Source organism: Dipodomys spectabilis, unplaced genomic scaffold (genome assembly GCF_019054845.1).
Source record: "Dipodomys spectabilis isolate Male_0828 unplaced genomic scaffold, ASM1905484v1 ptg000477l, whole genome shotgun sequence".
NCBI lineage: Eukaryota > Metazoa > Chordata > Mammalia > Rodentia > Heteromyidae > Dipodomys > Dipodomys spectabilis.
In genome coordinates this window covers 2,434,008-2,455,358 of record NW_024871154.1, presented here as the reverse complement: position 1 = coordinate 2,455,358, position 21,351 = coordinate 2,434,008, and the positions used below count along the sequence as shown (strand labels likewise).

General features: G+C 47.4%; 1 protein-coding gene and 1 non-coding gene across 3 annotated transcripts in view; one reads left to right on the top strand and one right to left on the bottom strand.

The window, feature by feature from the left end:
* Positions 1 to 4,587: 4,587 nt before the first annotated feature.
* Positions 4,588 to 21,351, bottom strand: part of Galnt6 (polypeptide N-acetylgalactosaminyltransferase 6) — a 51,493-nt gene continuing 34,729 nt past the window's right edge. For both annotated transcript variants that reach the window (XM_042668728.1, XM_042668730.1), the window contains exons 7-12: positions 17,155 to 17,272; positions 15,165 to 15,365; positions 14,344 to 14,475; positions 13,223 to 13,327; positions 8,277 to 8,429; positions 4,588 to 6,173 (exon numbers count right to left, since the gene is read on the bottom strand). In XM_042668728.1, the coding sequence (XP_042524662.1) occupies positions 6,060 to 6,173; positions 8,277 to 8,429; positions 13,223 to 13,327; positions 14,344 to 14,475; positions 15,165 to 15,365; positions 17,155 to 17,272 (823 nt within the window). In that variant the 3' untranslated portion in view covers positions 4,588 to 6,059. The remainder of the gene's footprint in view (positions 6,174 to 8,276; positions 8,430 to 13,222; positions 13,328 to 14,343; positions 14,476 to 15,164; positions 15,366 to 17,154; positions 17,273 to 21,351) is intronic.
* On the top strand, positions 9,425 to 9,531 carry LOC122098419. The gene has a single exon (XR_006145736.1). It is a non-coding gene; the product is annotated as a U6 spliceosomal RNA (small nuclear RNA).

Here is a 21,351-nt window from a genome sequence, read left to right as displayed (position 1 = left end):
ATCAGCAGCCTTGCTGACCGCCTTCCTGCCAGCTGGCAGGGCTGTGAGGGAAGGCAGAAAAACTCACAGGTGCCATGGAAATACAAAGGAAAAAGGTTTCTTAGGCAAGTCAACTCATTTATCTGTTGTTCAAAGACAGATCAAGGTCAGAGCTCAGTTAATCATCTGGTTTTAGTTGAAAACCATCCAAAACAAAAAAGTCTTTTGCAGAAATCAAATGAAGAGCCTAGAACTGTTTTTATTTCTCCCCTCAGAGTGCATCCCTTATTGTCCTACCTTCATTGTCCCTCTGCATTCGGTGGCGGGGACCTGCTCTACATACTAGGGGGTGAAGGCAGCCGATGGAGAAGCAGGGAGAGGGGATAGAAGGAGGGGAGCAGGCATGCTGGTTTTTAACTTTGTACACATGGAGACAGACTGGCACCCAGCATGCAGAACAGGGCAGGGCAGACTCTGAAATACAAAGTTGGAAGGAGATCTCCCAAGCAGGGGAAAGTGAGGCAGGATGGGGAGCGAGTCTGAGGGCTGTGAGGGTGAAGGGCTGGGCCCTGCAGGAGGTAAAGCGCTCTCGCTTGGTCAGGAGGAGAAAGGAGGGAGAGGAAGTGTGTCTTGAGGTGGGAAGAGGACTTTGGGGTGGGCATACAATGATCAGAACCATTGCAGGCACCAGGGCTGCGGTGGAAGCAAAGAGTAGGAGCTTTCAGTCATGGGGCTTGAACTCAGGTTCTGGGCCCTGCCTCTGAACTCTTTTGCTCAAGGATAGCGCTCTACCGCTTGAGCTACAGGGCAACTTCTGGCTTCCTCATGGTTAATTGGAGATAAGAGTCTCCCAGACTTTCCTGCCTGGGCTGGCTTCAAACCATGATCGTCAGATCTCAGCCTCCTGATAGCTAGGATTACAGGTGTGAGCCACCAGCGCCCAGCTAGAAGCTATTATTTTTTAATTTAAAATTTTTGTTTATGTTTCCTGAGACAGCATCTTATGTTAACCCAGTCTGGTCTCACCCCCCACCCCCACTTGCCCCCCATCCTCCTCAGTCTCCCAAAAACTGGGATTACAGGCATGTGCTAATGCTGTTGTGGTCGGCTTTAATGCAGAGCTTGATTTGGGAAGGGAGAAGTCTAGAAGCCTCCAGCGAAGCAAGCACATCTCCTGACTCATCTATGGTTTCTGTGGCCCTTACATTTGAGATTCTAGACTTCCTTCCTGCATGGCTGGGAGAGACAGGGAAAGGGTGTTTGAAGGAATCTGCACAGTATTTACCTTTCAGGTCCCTTGAGCTGCTTGGAGTAGTTTTGCTTTGAAGTTCAGGTTGCTGGAGGGTAGCCCTGACACAGCCCAGACCTCAGAAAAGAGGGTGGAGCTGGGCTGGTCTCTCTCTCACCTCTCTGCTTCTCTGAAGAGAAAGAGACCCTGCCTAAGGCCTTAGGGCAGGGACTTATCCACACAAACTCAATCTGTGTTTGCTTAAAAACCAAAACTTTAGGCTGGGTGCAGTGACTCAGGCCTGTAATCCTAGCTACTTGGAGGGTGAGATCTGGAAGCTGTGCAGAGCCAGACCCAGGAGCTCGTGAAGTCTTTATGGCAACCAATAAAAGCTGGGCTCGATGGAGTATACATCTCATTCCACCTGGTAAATGGGAGGATCGTGGTCCAGGCTAGCCTAAGCAAAATGTGAGACTCTATTTGAAAAATAACTAAGTAAAAAAAGGGGCTGGGAGAATGGCCTGAGTGGTAACAGTGCCTGCTTTGCTAGCAAGAGGCCCTGAATTCAAATCTTAGTACTTAAGTACTTACCCCTCCCCCCCCCCCCACCAAGAATCAGACTTAAATGAATTGACATGAAAAGACAGTTACACAGAGTGTGGTATATATCTGTATACTCATAGAAAAAAGTATAGGAGTGTTTAGATATCAAACTGTCAACAGTTATTCCAGAGAAGAACTCTGTAGGGAAAGGACACTATGAATTCCTTTCCTTTTGCAGGAGTGGGGAGTAGTTCTGGGATTTGAACTCAGAGCCTCATGCTTGCTAGTCTGATGCTTTGTTACTGAGCCACTCCAACACATAGCTTCTGTAATTAAAAATAATAAATCCGGATTGGGAATGTAGCATGGTTGTAGAGTGCTTGCTTAGCATGCAAGAAGCCCTGAGTTCAATTCCTCAGTACTGCATAAACAGAAAAGTCCAGAAGTAGTGCTGTGGCTCAAGTGGTAGAGTGCTAACCTTGAGCAAAAGAACCCCAGGGACAGTGCCCAGGCCATGAGTTCATGTTCCAGGACTGGAAAACAACAACAACAACAACAATAATTTCTAAGATAGCTGTTTGGGCAATCGTTTAATACTCTTCAAATGGGAGACAAATGGGAGACTGATGTCAGATGGATCAGCACTTTAGTGCCAAGATGTCAGAAAAGTGTTTCATAGGGCTAGCTGCAAGTTTTATGAGGTGGTGGCCCTAGGTTAGCTTTGAGACTGTCAGGAGGAAAAGTACAGGTGTCGAGATAGGGCAATGCCAGCTACAGTTAAAAGGAAGGATAAGGAGCTAGTGTTTCTTAGCTGCTGCTGTCTTTCTCCTCCCCCTCCCCCTCCCCTCCCCCTCCTCCCCCTCCTCCTCTTCCTCCTTCTTTATCTTCTTTTAGTGCTGCACCTTGGCTTAAACTCAAGGCCTTGCACCCTCATTGTGCTTTTCGATCATTGGTACTACTACCCCTTGAGCCATACTTCCAGAAAAGCATTTTGCTAGTTAATTGAAGATAGTCTGAGGCCCGCGGTCCTCAGATCTCAGACTTGTGGGCAGCTAGGATTCCGGGTGTGAGCCACGCTCTTACTACCGCAGTCATTGCCCTTTCCTTCCCTGTGCTCCTCTTGCCCCTCCCCTGGGCCTGGGGGGGGGGAGGGGGCAGGATGTGGTCCTGCCAAGCCCCAGGCTCCCTAAGCATGGTCATTATCAGCTGCTAGCTCCTGCAAGATGCCATGTTATTTGAGGACAGGTGGGAGGAGGTGTGTTGGTACTGAAATAGGTTGCCTTGGCTGGAAACCATATGAATGGGCTGGGTGTTGTTGGGTGTTGCTATCCACAATACAAAGATTTCTGCCTGACAGATGTCTAGGTGTTTAATGCCAGCAATGGGCTCAAGGTGAGGGGTCATGACTTCTCACAGCTGGCCTGATTTATTCATGTGACACTCAAATCCCTTCTGCACTGGGCACCAACCTGCTCCTCCATAGGGCTGACGCCAGCAGGCATGGTGCCCGGCCCAGAATACTTCAAGGGGCCCATAAACTAAGATGTTTTACTTTCTCTTGAGTTTAGAAGAAATTACAATCTGTATATTCACCTTTAGAACAATGTACTCATCTATTGTATGGCTACATAAATTACATATAAATTATAGTTAGTTGTGTGTTTGGTGCTGGTCCTAGAGCCTGAACTCAGAACCTGGGTATTGTCCCTGTTTCTTTTGCTTAAGTCTAGCACTCTACCACTTCTGGCTTTTTTCTGGTTAGAGATAACAAGGACTTTCCTGTCTGGGTTGGCTTAGAACCATATCCTATCTCAGTGTCTTGAGTGGCTAGGATTACAGGTATGCGCCTTAAAGCACAGCTATCATTAGTTTATTTTAATGAAACAAGAATACTATGAAGACCAAAGTGTCTAGGGTCCACCAAAGTCCAAATGTGGCCTTTGGAACTAGACATGTGGAATGCCTCACATACACAAAGCTCTCATTTCCATTCCTAGCACAGCATCAGAGTTCTTGTGCTGGGCAGGTATGGTGGTGCATATCTGTATCTCAGTACTGGGGAGGCTGAGACAAGAGGGTCTTCAGTTTGAGGACAATCTAAGTAACATAGCAAGACATTGTCTCAAAACACAAAACAAAAACAAAACAGCCAGGTGCCAGTGGCTCATGCCTGTAAGTGTAGCTGCTCAGGAGGCTGAGATCTCAGGATCAGGGTTTGAAGCCAGCCTGAGCAAGAAAGTACAGGAGACTCCAACTAATTAATCAATCAATTAATTAACTAGCATACAAGCCAGAGGTAAAGATGTGGCTCAAGTGGTAGAGCACTAACCCTGAGTGGAAAAAGTTTAGGGACAACACCCAGGCTAGCCTCAGAGCCAGCACAAACAATAACCCCAAACAGCAAAACAAATGACTAAACGCAACCAATGGCCTTCATCTTCTAGCTCTTATACCTATTGCTCCCTCACCCCGCTGTCCTCTTGGTTTTCCAGATCTGCTTCTGCCTTTGTTCCCTAGAGGCTCTTGTTCATTCCAGACGGTGCTAGAGTCCTTCCCACGTCAGGACTTGTCCTTTGATGGTTTTTGTGAGTGGAAGGGGCTGTCACTCTTAGCTCACCTAGCACATTTCTGGACATCGTCTGGCCTGTCATAGCTTGTTTTCATTTCGAGTGGGACTTCTGGTGGAAGGACCTCATCTTCCATGTCCTGGTGCTTGACTCCAGTGCACGGGGCTCCATGTGAGGCCACAGGAGGTTTGGGGAGAAGAGACATGGTTGTGACCAAGCTTTTCAGCTCATAGACAACACAGGGAAGGCAGAACTCAGCCCAACTTCCTCTACCATTGCCATAAAACCTTTATTTCCATGCCCAATTCCTTTCCCTTTCACCACCTCAGATCCCGATCTGGTTGGGTCATTTCAGAATGTCTCTTTTTCTGGAAAGCTTCCAGGGGCAAAGGGGCCTCTGCAGTGTTGGGTTCCAGGAAAGAGGCAGCTGTGGTTCCATGACACCATCTTGTGGCTACAGCCTGCTATTGCATCCAGAAAAGCCTTCCACCCCAAAGCAGCCAGCCCTGTGTGGGTGGGTGGGGTCTAACTAGTTCTGGACCTGGATCTGCTCAACACCAAGACTTCAGGGATGCCTCTTAGCACATGTTTCTGCTTTCTCAGACTTGCCGGGACTCTACACAGCCTGAACTGGGATCTAGCCTCTGGGCTGCCAATATCTTATTGGGCCCATGACTGGGTGGTGCTGGGTGAATTCATTGGTCTGGCTTTAGTTTCAGAATATGAAATGAAAGGACTGGACTAAAGTACAGTTTCAAACCATACTTAACAGACCTTCTTGAACTCCCTGGATCTCCCATGCCACTGTGCTTTTTAATCTCACTTAAAAGGACCTGGGATGGAAACTTGAAAACAAACACACAAAAAACAAAATCCCTGGTTCCATGAGCTTCTTCAACACTAATACCCCAGGATTCTCAGTGTGGTCTCCTTCCACCAGCCAACCCAGTTCTAGGCTTTATGGAGGCCAGGCAGTGAGAAATGATCAGAATGGGGAGAAAGAAGAGGGAATGGCAAGGCTGGTGGCTGTCTAGTGTTCTTATGCTGTGGCAGGTGCCCTGGTTCAGTGCTGAAGACCACCAGCTCCAGCCAACACAGTGGAAGGGGCCGTCAACCAACACACAACAGCTGTGCAACCACACACAAGCTCCTTCACCTCTCTATGCTTCTCCCCTCCTCTCCCTCCCTTCCTTCCATTCTTTCTTCCTTCCACTGAGCTAGGCCCTAGCCAGGCCTCAGCTCTCTTATCTGTAGTTTGGATGTGGTGGTTTCTGAGTGCAAATGAAGATAAAGAACACCTGGCAGGATGCTTTCTAAAAATGCAAACATAGTTCCACACACTCTGTGTTAGCAAGGGAGGCTCCTGTGGCCTCCAGTCTATTGGAGAACATCTGTTTCTCCATTCTGTAGGCACTTGGATGACTGGGGCTTCGAGACGTGGCTGTATTAGTCATCTTCCTAAGCTTGGCATTACTGCCCTGGGCCCTGGGCACTGCAGCCATGGTCCCTGGCTGCCTTCTTTGCTTTAGAGGTCTGTTGCTAGGCCAGGTATCATGTGTCCCTAGCTCCTTCCATTAGTGTGAGATGAGCCCTGTTGTTGCAAGGAGCAAGAAGGTCCTGTGCTGACATCCAGTGGGCTTGGGAATCCATCTTGGAGGCCTACAGAGGAGCTGGTGATAAGGTCCCCAGATGTCTGGCAAGCCTAGTTCCTGAGAGACCTTCCCTCTGGGGACAACTGGCATCTAGACAAAGAGCCAGAGCTGGTGTGGGTCCCTTGGATTGCAGGGTGCCATGGCTGGCTTTTTGTCCTGGGATGTCAGGCAGGTACCAGATCCTGAGTTCCTAATCAGTTGATCCTAAAAGACAACACAGAAAAAGGGTCAGTGTGGCCAAAGACTTCTAAGTGTTATTGGGGGACAATGAGATGGGGGATATCTGACAAAAGGCAAAGGATGACGACAGGTGCGATTTGGAAAAGGGGGAAGAAACCAAGTGCTGGTGGCTCCTGATAACCAGGAGGCTGAGATCTGAGGACCATGGTTCAAAGCCAGCCCAGGCAGGAAAGACTAAAAGACTCTTCAGTTAACCAGCAAAAAGTTGGAAGTGGAGGTGGGGCTCACGTGGCTGAGTGTCTCCCTGAGCAAAGAAGCCAAGCAGGAGTGTAAGGCCTTGAGTTTAAGCCCTAGTACTGGAAGGAAAGAAAGAAGGAAAAAAGAAAGAGAGAGAGAGAAGGGGAAAGGGAAGGAAGGAGAAAAAGGAAGAGAAAGAAGAGAGAAAAGAGAGAAAGGAAGAAAGAAAGAAGAAAGGAAAAAAAAAGAACGGAAGAAAGAAAGAAAAAAGGGGAGGAAAGAAAGGGGAAGAATAGAAATATGATGGAGGGGGCAAATTTGTTCAAAGTATACTGTGGACATATATAGAAATATGATCATGAAAGCTCCTCATAACACAAATGCATGTTCATTAAAAAAAAAAAAGACTCGGGGCTGGGAAGGTGGCTCAGTGGTAGAGCGCTTACCTTGCATGCCTGAGGCCCTGGGTTCAATTCCTCAGCACCACATAAGAAAAAAGCCGGAAGTGGCGCTGTGGCTCAAGTGGTAGAGCTCTAGCCTTGAGCTGAAGAGCTGAGGGACAGTGCCTAGGCCCAGAGTTCAGGCCCCACGACCGGACCCCCCAAAAAAAAAAAAAAAGACTCCACACACCCCAAAAAGGTAAAGGAAATGCAGCAAGGCACAAAGAGGATCCTTGCAATTCCTTCCCTGGGGCGTGCCCATCTGCGGAGACGCAGTCTTGAGTTTCCCCCTATCTGGGGCTCACTCCCACGTGCAGCGGAAGCCTGAGTTGCTGGAATCCAGGAGAACAAGGCAATAGACTCCCAGAAAACGGCTTTCAGGAGCTGCCCCTCCCACAGCTGGCCAGCGTGAAGGACCTAGGCTCCAACGCTCCCCCCATTTTCTGCCTTTGCTCATCCTTCCATTTTTCCCTTTCCTAAAGCTCCTCTTTCCCAGTGGTGGTACAATGGGAAGAACCAAGGCTTTCAAGTCAGACTTGAATAGGTTCAAGTCTCAGACTGCCATTTCTTGGTGATGGATCTTAGGCCAGTCACAGATTTGTGGCGCTTCATCTGGCTCAGATATGTACAGAAATAGCGACATTGTATACTCGGAAAGAGCCTCAGGAAGACTAAGTCTATGAGAGCCAGCCCTGCGCTTCGCACCTGGCGCACAGAGGTGGACAAAGTCGTAGGTGATGCTTCACCTGCATCTCATCTACGTATATTCAGCCTGTTATGCCAGGGCAGGACTGGTCCCATGTTAATTAAATAATTTTAATTTATTTTTCTTTTTTGTCAGTTGTGGGGCTTGAACTCAGGGCCTGGACACTGCCCCTGAGCTCTTTTGTTCAAGGCTAGCACTCTACCACCTTGAGCCACAGTTCCACTTCCAGTTTTTCTGGTGGTTAATTGGAGATAAGAGTCTCAAAGACTTTCCTGTCTGGGCTGGCTTTGAACTGTGATCCTCAGATCTCAGCCTCCTGAGCAGCTAGGATTACAGGCGTGAGCCACCAGTGGTCATATTCATTTATTTTTGTGTATGTGTTGGTACTGGGGCTTGAACTCAGGTCCTTGCGCTCTCATTTGGCTTTTTCACGCAACACTGGCACTCTACCTTGAGCTATACCTCCACTTCTGGCTTAAAAAATATTCATTGGAGATAAGTATCTCATGGACTGGCTTTGAACTGTGACTCTCATATCTCAGCTTTCTGAGTAGCTAGGATTACAGGCATGAGCCACCGGTGCCCAAGAGGTCCTATCTTCATACTCAGCTGGGACTAACCACCACCAAACGTCACTCCCACCCTAAGAGCTCGGCTGTGCCAAGCCTACACTCCCACACTTTTCAAAACATCCTAATCTTTCCATGGTGGCTCAAGGCAGAAGATGGCAGATTCTTGACTCACCTGAGTGAATTCCCATTCCTCGTCCTTGGGCACTTGGCTGTTCTTGCCAGTGAAGTGGCAACTCCGGAGGCCCAGCGTGCTAGCACTGGCATGTAGACACAGCTGCTTTGCGATATTGTGACGAAGATCCTTCTGGGTTGTGTACTCAAAGTACTGGAAGTCAAGACAAGGAGGTGAAGAGCAGATGGGAAGTCTGCCCGCCACTCACCACAGCCACCTAGTTACACCTAGTTACTCCTGGGGAGGAGGGCCATGGGAGGCCAGGCCTAGGTATTTAGTGATTTATGTGTTACCCTCAGAGGTGTGTTTTTTTTTTTTTTAAAAAAAACATATCTGGGTTATCCTGGAATCACAGTTCATAGGCATATACATTCTTGTGTGTGTGAACTTGAACTCAGGACATCATGCTTGCTCAGCTCTCTTGCTCATGGCTGGTGCTCTACCAGCTGAGTCATGCCTCCAACTTTAGGCTTTTTGCTAGTTTTGGGGATAAGAGTCCTAAGATTAGCTGGGTGCCAGTGGCTCATGCCAGTGGCTCATGCCTATAATCCTAGCTACTCAAGAGGCTGAGATCTGAGGATCATGGTTCAAAGCCAGCCCGGGCAGGAAAGTCCGTGAGATTCTTATCTCTAATTAACCACCAGAAAATCAGAAGTGGAGCTGTGGCTCAAGTGGCAGAGCACTTGCCTTGAGCTGAAGAGCTCAAGGACAGTGTCCAGGCCTGGAGTTCAAGTCCCATGACTGACCAAAAAAAAAAAAAAAAAAGAGTCCCAAGATTTGTCTGCCTGGGCTGGCATCAAATCAAGATCCTCAGATCTCAGCCTCCTGAGTAGCTAAGATTATAGGTGTGAACCACTAGAACTTGGCAGACTTCATGCATATATATTCTCTAAAATAACAAAACTTAGAATTTACCTTAGTCTTGTTTGGAGCACATTCTATGAATAATGTGCTGGATATGGTAGATTTACTTTTGTGTTTATGTGTTTGTTTGTTTTGAGAGAGGATCATCCTATGTAACCCAGGCTGGCCTCAAATTTGTAATCCTCCTGCTTTAGCCTCCCAAGTCCTGGGATTACAGGCCTATACTACTCTATCTAGTTCCTAGTTCTACTTTTGCTAATAGATTACTATTAGAAGAAAAAAGGGTGCTCGCTTAAACAGCTCATATACTAAGATTGGAACAATACAGAGAAGATTAGCATCGCCTCTGCGCAAGGATGACACGCAAATTCATGAAGCATTCCGTATTTTTGGAGTCAAAGCAGACACTCTGAAAACATTACAGGATGGAATAGGAGAAACCCAAGGTCTCCTTGGCACAGGTCGAAATTTTCTTTTTTTTTTTTTTGTCGGCCGTGGGGCTTGAACTCTGGGCCTGGGCGCTGTCCCTCAGCTCTTCAGCTCAAGGCGAGCACTCTACCACTTGAGCTACAGTGCCACTTCTGGTTTTCTGGTGGTTTATTGGAGATAGGAGTCTCACGGTCTCTCCTGCCCAGGCTGGCTTTGAACCGGGATCCTCAGATCTCAGCCTCCTGAGTAGCTAGGATTACAAGCGTAAGCCACCAGCGCCCTGCTGAAATTTTCTTAATAGAGACCCAGAAACACAACAAATCAAAGAAAGGTTGGGCAAATGGGATTGCGTGAAATTGCAGAGCTTCTGCATGGCAAAGGATATAGCTAGCAAGATCAATAGAAAGCCCACAGATTGGGAGATCTTCACTAGCCATACAACTGACAAGGGTCTCATATCTAAAATATACCTAGAACTAAAAAATTAAATCCCCCAACAACAAACCCTCAAAGAAACAACTGCCCAATAAATAAGTGGGCTAAAGACTTAAAGAGAAACTTCTCTGAAGAGGAAAAGGATGACCAATAGACACATCCAGAAATGCTCAACCTCCCTAGCCATAAAAGAAATGCAAATCAAAACAACTCCACCTCACCCCAGTTAGAATGACTATAATCAAGAACTCTAATAAAAACACATGCTGGAGGGGATGTGGACAGAAGCGAACCTTACTGCATTGTTGGTGGGAGTGTAAACTTGTTCAACCACTTTGGAAAGTAGTGTGAAGGTTCCTCAAAAGACTCCACATAGAGCTCCCCTATGACACAGCAATCCCACTTTTGGGCATTTACCCAAATGATCACAAACAAGACCATACTAAAGCTACCAGCACAACTATGTTTATTGCAGCATTATTTACCATAGCTAAGACATGGAACCAACCCAGATGCCCCTCAGTAGATGAATGGATCAAGAAAATGTGGTATGTATACACAATGGAATTCTATGCCTCCATCAGAAAGAATGACATTGTCCCATTTATTAGGAAATGGAAAGACTTGGAAAAAAATTATATTAAGTGAAGTAAGTCAGGCCCAAAGAAATATAGGTCCCATGGTTCCCCTTATTTGCAATAACTAGTATATGTCTGAGACAAACAGATACTGTCAGACAAGTTGATGTTAGGTGAAATGAACCCCAAGATAAGGATTCAAATGTTTTTTTCTTTCTGTGATTGTTTCCAACATATTTATAAGATGATTTTTTTGTTGCTTTGTATGTACCTCCCCCATGGTATAACCCCTGCTTTCACTGTATTTGATGTCGGTATAATTTGTGGAGGGGAAGGGAAAAAACAAACTGTTTAAATAGGGATACAGGTGGACCCATTACAACAATGAGATGTACAAGACGTTATGTCAAAAAAACAAACTTTACAACTTTGGTGGGGGTGGGGGTGAGGTGGTAGTAGGGAGATGTGGGGGTGTGGGGTGGAGAGGGGAAGGGATGGAAAGGGGAAAAAAAGGAGGAGGCAACAATGCTTGATAAGAAATGTACTCATAAAAAAAAAAAAAAAAAAAAAAAAAGAAATGTACTCATTATCTTGCCCATGTAATTGTAACCCCTCTGTATGGTATTTTCACAGTAATAAAAAAAAAAAAGAAAAAGAAAAAATGTTGCTGGGTATGTGGTGCAGACCTGTAATCCAAGCCACAAGGAGGCAGAGATGAAAAGATCTCTGTTCGAGGCCAACCTGGGCAAAATAATTAGTACAAACCTATCCCCACAACAAGCTAGGTATGGTGGCACATAACTGTAGTCCCAGCTATACAGGAGGCAGAGGTAGGAGTGTCATGCCCAGGACAGCTTAGGCAAAACCACAAGACTTTATTTGAAAAATAAGGTTTAGAAGGGTTGAGGATGGCTCAAGTACTAGTTCAAATCCAACACCCTGATTTCAAATCCCAGTACTGCTTAAAAAAAAAGTTAAGCTGGGAGCCAGTGCTCATGCTTGTAATCCTAATTACTCAAGAGGCTGAGATCTGAGGGTCACGGTTCAAAGCCAGTCCAGGCAGGAAAGTTCAAAGCCAGCCCAGGCAGGAAAGTCCGTGAGACTCTTATCTCCAATAAACCATCAGAAAACTGGAAATGGCACTGTGTCTCAAGTGGTATAGTGCTTGCCTTGAGCTGAAGAGCTGAGGGACAGTACCCAGGCTCAGAGTTCAAGCCCCAGAACCCCCCCCCAAAAATTTTTAAAGTTTTTTTTTTTTTTTTTAAGTCAGGCACGAGAGGCTCGTATCTATAATTCTAGCTACTCAGCAAGCGGAGATTAAGAGGAGCATGGCTCAAGGCCAGCCTGGGCAAAGAATTCCTGAGACCTCATCTCAGTCAATAGCTAGATGGAAAAGCATGCTTCTGTCATACCAGCTGTATGAGAAGCATTATAGGCCAATTATAGGCCTCTGGCCAATCAACAAACAAACAAATAGTTCATTAATGTATCATTTAAAATATGCTTACAGGCCAGTGGTGCTATAGAAGAGACAACTTTTTTTTTTTGGTTGGTCATGGGGCCTGAACTCTGGGCCTGGGCGCTGTCCCTCAGCTCTTCAGCTCAAGGCTAGTAGTCTACCACTTGAGCCATAGTACCACTTCTGGCTTTTTCTGCTTATGTGGTGCTGAGGAATCAAACCCAGGGCCTCGTGCACTCTATCACTGAGCCACCTTCCCAGCCCCAAGAGGCAGCTTTTGAATAGCCCTGACTTCATGCATATGACCACAGCCCATTTAGTGTCAGTGTCCCAAGCCATTCCTTTCCTTGCTTCGGATGTCCATTTAACACAGTCTCTTAGGCTGGGGATATAACTTGGTAGAAAGTGTGCTTGCTTAGTATACCCAAGGCCCCAGGTTCAATACCAGAACTATGAAGAATAAAAGAAAAAGAGGTGCCTCTTATTTATTGGAGGCTGGCATGGGGGTTTTCCTCAGAGAGGTGCTAGGGCATTGTAGGGTATGGGGTACCAAATAATGGTGAGATGCCAGAAGGTGATTGGGTAGGATCCCAGTGCGGGTTTCTAGGCACTGAAGATATACTGTAGATAGGCACCAGTGGCTCACACCTGTAATCCTAGATACCTGGGAGGTTGAGATTTGAGGATCAAGGTTTGAAGTCAGCTAGGGTGGAAAGTCTATGATACTCTTAACTCCAATTAACCAGAAAAAAAAAAAAAAAAGCCAGATGTAGAAGTATGGCTCAAGTGGTGGAATGCTAGCCTTGGACTAAAAATCTCAGGGACAGTGCCTAGGTCCTGAGTTCAAGCCCCAATGCTCCTCCCATGGAAAAAGCCATGCAGATGAGGAAACGGCAGCCTGCTGCTGGCCTCCACTTTCTCTCAATTGTGCTCCCCCCTCTTTCCATCCAGCTCCCACCATGGATGCCAGTGCTCTGCCCCTCAGTCCAGACTTCAGGCCTCATCTGTCTGTGCCATACTTCCCTCTCATACTGGCATCTTCCCAAGGTTGGTACCTCCCCCCACCCCCAGGCTGTTTTCAATAGAGAAGGATCAGGGAAGGAGAGGAGGCTTGGAACCACAGGCTCCCCCCACCCCTCCGCCCCACACTCCCACCCTGGCCTGCCCCATGGGCTGTGTACCTGATTGCCACCAAGGCCGTGGCAGAAGTACATAATGAGGGGCTTCCCACCGCTGCGATTGTTCTCCCCCACGTCCAGACATTGTTCGGTGCCAAGGTTCTTGATCTGCAGAGTGGTAAGCACAGAGGGGAGCCGGGTTGGCCTAGCTGGAAGTTTCCTAGTTTGCAGTGTGAGGCCCAATGGGAATAAACATTCTCGTTTCTCTGTTCATTAACCAGGATGCCTGAAGTGAATAGTAAAGTAAGGTAAAGAAACCTGCCCCCACTCCAGGGCCGGGTGCTGGTGGCTCATGCCTGTAATCCTAGCTATTTAGAAGGCGGAGATCGGAGATTTGAGGTTCAAAGCCAGTCCGGGCAGGAAAGTGTATGAGACTCTTATCTCCAATGAACCACCAGAAAACTGGAAGTGGTGCTGTGGCTCAAAGTGGTAGGGTGCTAGCCTTGAACAAAAAGAGCTGAGGGACAGCATAAAAAAGAACCCCCAAAGCTGGAAGGATAGAACAGGAGCCACTACGGGGCAGGATGAGCATTCCTACAGGATACCAAATGTCTGGAAGAAACCCTCAACATGTAAGAGTTCCCTTAGGAGCAGACCATGAGTGTCCCTGGAACTTTGCATTCCCTCCCCCAGCCCTTTTGGATGGGAAACTCTGGGGGTGTATGCAGCAGTGTTTTAACATGTCTTCCTGCCGATTCTGATGCATATTAATATTTTTGGGTGTGTGCCAGTACTGGGGTTTGAACTCAGGGCCTGAGCGCTGTCCCTGAACTTTTTCACTCAAGGCTAATGCTCTATACTTGAGCCACAGTCCCATTTTTGGCTTTTTGCTAGTTAGAGATAAGAGTCTCAAGGACTTTCCTGCCCAGGCTGGCTTCAAACCTTGATCCTTAGATCTCAGCCTCCTCACTGGCTAGAATTACGGGTATGAGACACCAATGCTAGGTTTGTGTATTAACATTTGAGAAGCACTGCTCATGGGTTATTTTTTTCCCTTAGCAGGTTTTGGGCTACCCCAGGAAGCTCCAGAGGGGCCCCTTGGTGTGTATCTTGGTTAAAGGAGGGTAGAGGGTATAAAGAAACGGTTGCGGATAGTGTACTGATGGATTGATTCTCAAACTTACAGCTCCGTAGAAGGTGGGATTCAGGTCAGGAACAAACATCTCTGGATAGATGTTGTGCAGAAACCAGGAAAAGTTGCGACAGTGTAGTTGTTCCCTCAGTTGCAGTCGTTCTGAGATGTCACCAAAGGATTTCTGCCAATCAAGCCAGCCCCCTAAGAGTCAGTTCCACAGCCCTGACCTTCCAGCCCAAGCTGATGCAGCCTGGACAGCACACAGCTCCCTGGGTTACTCTGGCTCCTGCTCTTTCCTACTCAGGACCTGATGAAGCTATTGGCTCAGTCTCACACCCAATCCCAAACCTCCTGCCTTGGTTTAGGAACCAATACTCCTATTCTTCTCAGAACCATTCCTTTTTTTTTTTTTTAACTCCAGTACTGAGGCTTGAACTCAGGGCCTCACTCTCTCACTTGGCTTTTTCTGCTCAAGGTTGGTGCTCTGTGACTTGAGCCACAGCTCTACTTCTAGCTTCTTGCTGGTTAATTGAAGATAAGAGTCTCAGGGACTTTTCTGCCTGGGCTGGCTTTGAACTTCGATCCTCAGCCTCCCAAATAGCTAGGATTACAGGCACCAGCCATTCTTCCTATAAGTGGTTCTTCCCCAAATCTCTTACCTCCCCCGCCCCCAAGGACTTAAGACTCATTAGGTATGGACAATTAAGCCCTCTCTCTTTTTCTAGCTTTTGTTAGTTGGAGCCCTCTGCTGGGGGGGTGAAGGAAGACTCAAGATAAAGGTGTGTTGTAGAGTTGGGGTGGCCCTGACGAGGGCCTGGGGTTCTGGACCCCTATTCACTCAAATGGCTTCCAGTTGCCACTTCCTCTCACCTCCTGGGCCATCTTCGCTGCCTGTAGGTTCCTCCTGTAGAAAATCTTCTTGTAGTTGTCCATCCAGACCTCGGCCAGGCGCACTTGGTTACGAGCAATGACACTGGTGCCCTTGGGGAAGGTGTGGGGGCTCTTGGTACGGAACACATGGCCTACCACTGAGCAGGGGATGATCTCCAGCTGTCCCCCACACTGCCACACCTGACACAAGAAGAGACAGGACAGGGCCTTCAGGGGGTGTGGCCAATCTCCCTCCAAGCAGCTCTCTTCAGTTCTCACGGTGCCAAACCCCAGGTCCCAAGACTCAGGGAAATGGGATTCTTTTTTTCCCTGGAAAAAGGGACATTGACCATGCTTCTTCCTACACCACAACTACACAATTCCAGGCTCTCTAATGTTGGTTCCCTCTGATTCTAGCAAACATTGATTTGCAGGATCATGAGGTGGACAAAATGCCTATTTCAAAGAAAAAACAGTTGGTTAACTTTGTGTGTTATATACCTACTCTGAGCTCTGATCATTTGGCTTTTTGATCTGGAAACATGATTTTTTTTTTTGGGGGGGTGGTGGTTTGGTCCTGGGGTTTGAAGTCTGGTAGTTTCCCCGGAGTCTCTTTGTGCTCAAGGCTAGCGCTTTACCACTTGAGCCACAGTGCCACTTCTGGCTTTTCCTGAGTAGTTTATTGGAAATAAGAGTCTCGCAGACTTTCCTGCCTGGTCTGGCTTCAAGCAATGATCCTCAGATCTCAGCCTCTTGAATAGCTAGGATTATAGGCATGAGCCACCAGTACCCAGCTAGAAATGTGATTTTTAATCAGCTCACCTAAGGGTTTACTAGAAACTGTAGTCCTTTCAAATAAAGCATTAATGCATGAATCACAGGACAGTCAACTGTCAGCGCGCACCAGGTAGTCACCTGGGACCTTAGCTTCCTAAGATAGGAGCTGCACAAATGTCAGAGGCTTATTGAGCAGTGTGAACTAGAATTATGGGAATTATGGAAACTGACCAAGTGACCGTTTTCCTGAAACCTAAGATATTCATCCCTTCCACTGACTCATCTTTTGGGTTTTATTATTTTTATTTATTTATTTATTCATTTTTATTATTTTTATGCTGATATTGAACTCATATTCTCCCTTGGCTTTTTCACTCAAGGCTGGTGCTCTACCACTTGAGTCACAGCTCTACTTTGGGCTTTTTGCCCAAATTGGAGATTAGAGTCTTACGGACTTTTCTGGCTGGCTTTAAACTATGTGTGATCCTTAGATATCAACCTCCTGAGTAGCTAAGATTACAGGCGTGAGCCACTGGTACCTGGCTTCTTTCGGGTTTTATATGATGAGGCACGTGTGCTTCATTTTAGTGTGGCAACAATGGAAGCACACAATCATAAGTGCAGTAATGGAAGAAGCTGTTTACATTATTTAACATGTGCCTGACACTGACAGATGACGTCATGAACAAACTCACTCACTGAGTACTTGATTTCTCACTGGCATAGGGGTTTGCACAGGTTTCACAGAGACAATCTTTCTTCTTGACCTAATCTTGATTTGTCCAGTTCCTAGAATCCCTGAGTTCTGCATCCACCAGACTCACAGTCTCCCTCTTGTCCCACAGTTATGAAGAGCTTGTTGAGAATAAACAGGGAAAATCCAAAGGCTACCAGAGGTTATGTCTTTTGATCTGTAGAGGGGAGCCTGAAGCCCCCACTTCCCCAAAAAGAGTTCCCAGTCCTCAGATGTCCAGCCCCGATGATCCCTAATATCCTTCCCTCTGAGAAGTTCTGCACAGTAATTTGTTTTAAGCAGTCTAACTGCCAGAGCCCCTGCCACGGACAAGGAGGGGAGCAGAGGAAAGGCAGAGCCATGGCAGGAAACAGCCACCCTTTCAACTTCCGGTCCACATGGGTCATTACCGACAGCCAGCTCTTCAAGCTGTGCCCTGGAATGCTGTAGTTCCCCCACAAAGCCCCTCTTCACTCTCACCCGGAAGGACATTTCCACGTTCTCCCCTCCCCAGATCTCCATCTGATTATCATAGGTACCGATGTGCTCAAAGTAGGCCTTGGAAATGGAGAAGAGGCCTCCAGCAAATGTCGGGGATCTAGAGAAACAGAGGGAGAAATGTGTGATGAGGGGAGCAACTTGTGGCTTCCACTCCTAGGCCTCCTAGCCTCTCTCCCTCCCTCCCTTTCCTTCCTGTCATCCCAGGACAGGCAGTCACTCTTCCACTAAGCCACTCACTCTTGCTCATTGAGCCTTGATTATGTCCTCTCTCACTGCAGGACCAGGTCAAGGAGAGGTGTAATTAACATTCCTCCTCTAGAAGGTGCTCATTTGTTCAACCAGTGGTTTCTGAAATGCCAGCCTGTACTACAGGGTGAGCATCAGAGCTGATAAAGACAGCTGGTTCCCTCAGAATGCAATCCACCACCAGCGGAAAGCCCTATCACTGTTTTTTTTTGACAGCAATGCGACAGATACTTTTTTTTTTTTTTCTTCTGGTACTGGGGCTTGAATTCAGGGCCAGAGTGCTTTTATGCTCAAGGCTGGTGCTCTACCACTTGAGCCATACCCTCACTTCCAGCTTTTTTGTCTGGTTAACTGGGAATAAGAGTCTCCTGGACTTTCCTGCCTATGCTGGCTTTGAACCTTGATGCTGAGACCTTAGTCTCCTTGGTGCCTGGAATTTTTTTTTGTGTGTGTGTGTGTGTGCCTTTCCTGGGGCTTGAATTCAGGGCCTGAGTGCTGTCCCTTTTTTGTTCAAGGTTGGTGCTGTAGCACTCAAGCCACACCCCCACTTCCAGCTTTTTTGGTTGTTAACTGAAGAGTCTCTTGGACTTTGCTGCCTAGGCTGGCTTTGAACCACAATCCTCAGATCTCAGTCTCCTAAGTAGCTAGGATTACAAGTGTGAGCTACCAGCTCAGATAGTCAATTTTTACAAGCTATATAAATTGGTTTTGGACATAGGTAGGATTCAATGAATGAATGAATGAATGAATGAATGAATATTAGCTGAGTGGACCCTATTCTGGGTCAGGGTCCTTGATCTTTCAGGGATTCTAAGGCCATAGGAACCTAACCCTGGGGTTTTATACTACCAGAGAAACTTAACGTTTTGAGGAAAAGCAGCCAGTCACCTTGAACAGTAGCCACCGATAAGAGGGGCTGCTGGAATGGGGTAGGTAGACAGTGAGATTGGGTTCAATGTTTAGCAGGCTAGAGCTGCCCAAGAATCTGACTTTCAAACAAAGGCAGGGAGGTACCTTGATAAAAACAACTCATTCCTAGAATCTATGGACTTCAGTGGCCAGGAAGAAGAATAAGCACCAAGGGAGGTAGGAGTATAGGCCGGGATGGGCAGAAGCAGGCAATCAGCAGCTATTGGTTTCTATGCCAGGGTCAGGCTGGGTTAGACAAGACTTTGTTGTCCTCAGGGGCTGGCTTCCTATAGTATGACCAAGCAGAAACCGCTGGATTCCTAGAACCTACTAAGATATCTGAAACACAGTGGGGGCCCAGCCAGCAGTCATTAGATCTATATATCAAAGTGACCTCCCTCACAAGCTGGGTGTCAGCGGCTCACTCCTGTAATCCTGGCTACACAGGAGGTGGAGCTGTGAGGATCATGGTTCAAAACCAGCCTGGGCAGGAAAGTCTGTGAGACTCTTATCTTCAGTTAACCAGAAAAAAAGCCTGAAGTGGAACTATGGCTCAAGTGGTAGAGTCCTAGCCTTGAGCAAAAAAGATAAAAGACAGCACCTAGACTTTAAGTTTAAGCCCTGATACTGGCTACAAGCACCTAGCTTTGGTTTTACCCTGTGGCTGCTCATCTCCCTCATGTTGGCTCCTGTGGCCAATTCTGGGAGGAATTTCATTTGGAAACCCTGGTGTTAGGGCTAGCTTCTTGTTCCTGGTTCTATACTCTTCCAGGCATCCTAAAGTCCCATGTGGACCCAGAGAGGCTTAGAGAGTCCTAGAGCTCCGGGTTCTATCCTCTTCCAGGCATCCTAAAGTCCCATGTGGACCCAGAGCGGCTCAGAGAATCCTAGAGCTCCACATAAGTACTTGGAGACTAACATGCTCTTAGAATTGCCCCTACTAAATACCAGGTATTTCCTGGCCTACTTCTCTGGGGGACTCTGGATCCTTCAGCTCTCCTATTAGCCTTCCTCCTTGTCTTCCTCCTTCTTCCTTCTTCTTCTTCCTCCTCCTCCTCCTCCTTTTCCTTCCTTCCTTTTCCTTTCCTTTCCCTCCCTCCCTCCCTCCCTTTGTTTTCCTCCCTCCCTCCTTCCCTTCCTGCCCTCCCTCCCTCCCTCCCTTCCTTCCTTCCTTCTTCCTTCCTTCCTTCCTTCTCCTCTTTCTCTTCTTCTTCCTCCATGCCAGACCTGGGTCTTGAACTCAGGGCCTGGGCCCTGTCCCTTAGCTTTTCCCCCTCAAGGCTGACACTCCAGCATTTGAGTTACACCTCCACTTTTAGATTTTTGGTAGTTAATTGGAGATGAGTCTCATACATCTTTCTGCTTGGCTTGGCTTTGAACCTTGATCCTCAGATCTCAGCCTCCTGAGTAGCTAGGATTCTGCTTCTGAGTCAGGGGTACCCAGCTTTGAGAGTGAGAGTGAGGGTTCAAGGCTCTCTTGGTGCTTGGGGCAAGCCACGTGTGCTGCCAGGATATTTGGAATTAGGCACAACTACACTTCTCAGACACTGGAACTTTGTCCTCCAGTTGTATAGTCTTTGGATATCAGAGCCTGAGACTTCTGTGATGGGTGGAGATCAGGTGCCCTGCCCTGGACCCGTGCAGCTGGGTGCCTGGCCCTAGGTTGGGTGGGATTTGTTGCGGCACTGGCAAAACAAAAGGCATCTATAAAACAAGTGGACTGTTGATAAGGAGTTCTGATTCCTTTGCTCTCTCTGTTTTTCTGTTTTCCCTCTCTAATGGAGACAGAACAGCCAGCCAGGATTCCTGGGGTTTCACTACATGGCCTCCACGTAGGCCCTCTCACCTGAGATTCTGGGGAAGCATTTCTTAGGATTCTGAGCAGCTGAAGAGGAACCCCAACATTCTTTCCAAGCCTTCCCTCTAGTCTCTGACCACTATATCCCAACCTCTGCTTTCCTCCAGCCCTGAGGTTTATTCAGTTGACCCTTAGGTCTTCTGGCCAGAAGAGGAAAACAGGAACACACCAAATCTGATCTGAAACAACAGTTAAGACAGATAGTCTGGAAGTGGTGCTGTGGCTCCAGCGGTAGAGTGCTCACCTTGAGCTGAAGAGTGCAGGGATATTGCCCAATCCCAGAGTTCAAGCCCCAGGACCAACAACAACAACAACAACAAAAAGACAGATGGTCTTGCTGGGTGCCAGTGTCTCATGCCTATAACCCTCGCTACACAGGAAGCTGAGATCTAAGGATCATAGTTCAAAGCCAGCTTGGGCAGGGAAGTCAGTGAGTTTTTTTTTTTTTTTTTCCCTGTCCTGAGGCTTGAACTCAGGGCCTAGGCACTGTTCCTGAGCTTCTTTTGCTCAAGGCTAGTACTCTACCACTTGAGCCACAGTGCCACTTCTGGCCTTTTCTGTTTATGTGGTACTGAGGAATCGAACCCAGGGTTTCATGCATGCTAGGCAAGCACTCTACACTACGCCACATTCCCGGACCTCAGTGAGATTCTTATCTCCAATTAACCACCAAAAAAAGGCCAGAAGTGGAGCTGTGGCTCGAATGATAGAGTGCTAGTCTTGAGTGGAAAAAATAAAGTGCCCATGCCCTGAGTTTAAGCCCCATGACCTACACGCACACACACACACACACACACACACACACACACACACACACACACACACACACACACACACACACACACACACAGAGTCTCTAATAGCACCTGCACTAGGTGTACAGGGATGGAGAAGCAGGTGAGAGGGAGCTTAGCCCAGCTGGACTTTAAACAGTAGATTAAACTTCCGTCTCCACCTAACAATGCAGGACCTGGCAAGCTAATCCTAAGGGCATAATGCTTGTTTTATAGGGCTTTGAGCCCAAGAATAGTTTTGTGTGTGTGTGTGTGTGTGTGTGTGTGTGTGTATGCACATGTGTGCTTGTGCATGTATGCGTGTGCATGTGTGTGTGTGTGTGTGTGTGTGTGTGTATTCTTTTTTTTTTCTTTGTCATGGGGCTTGAA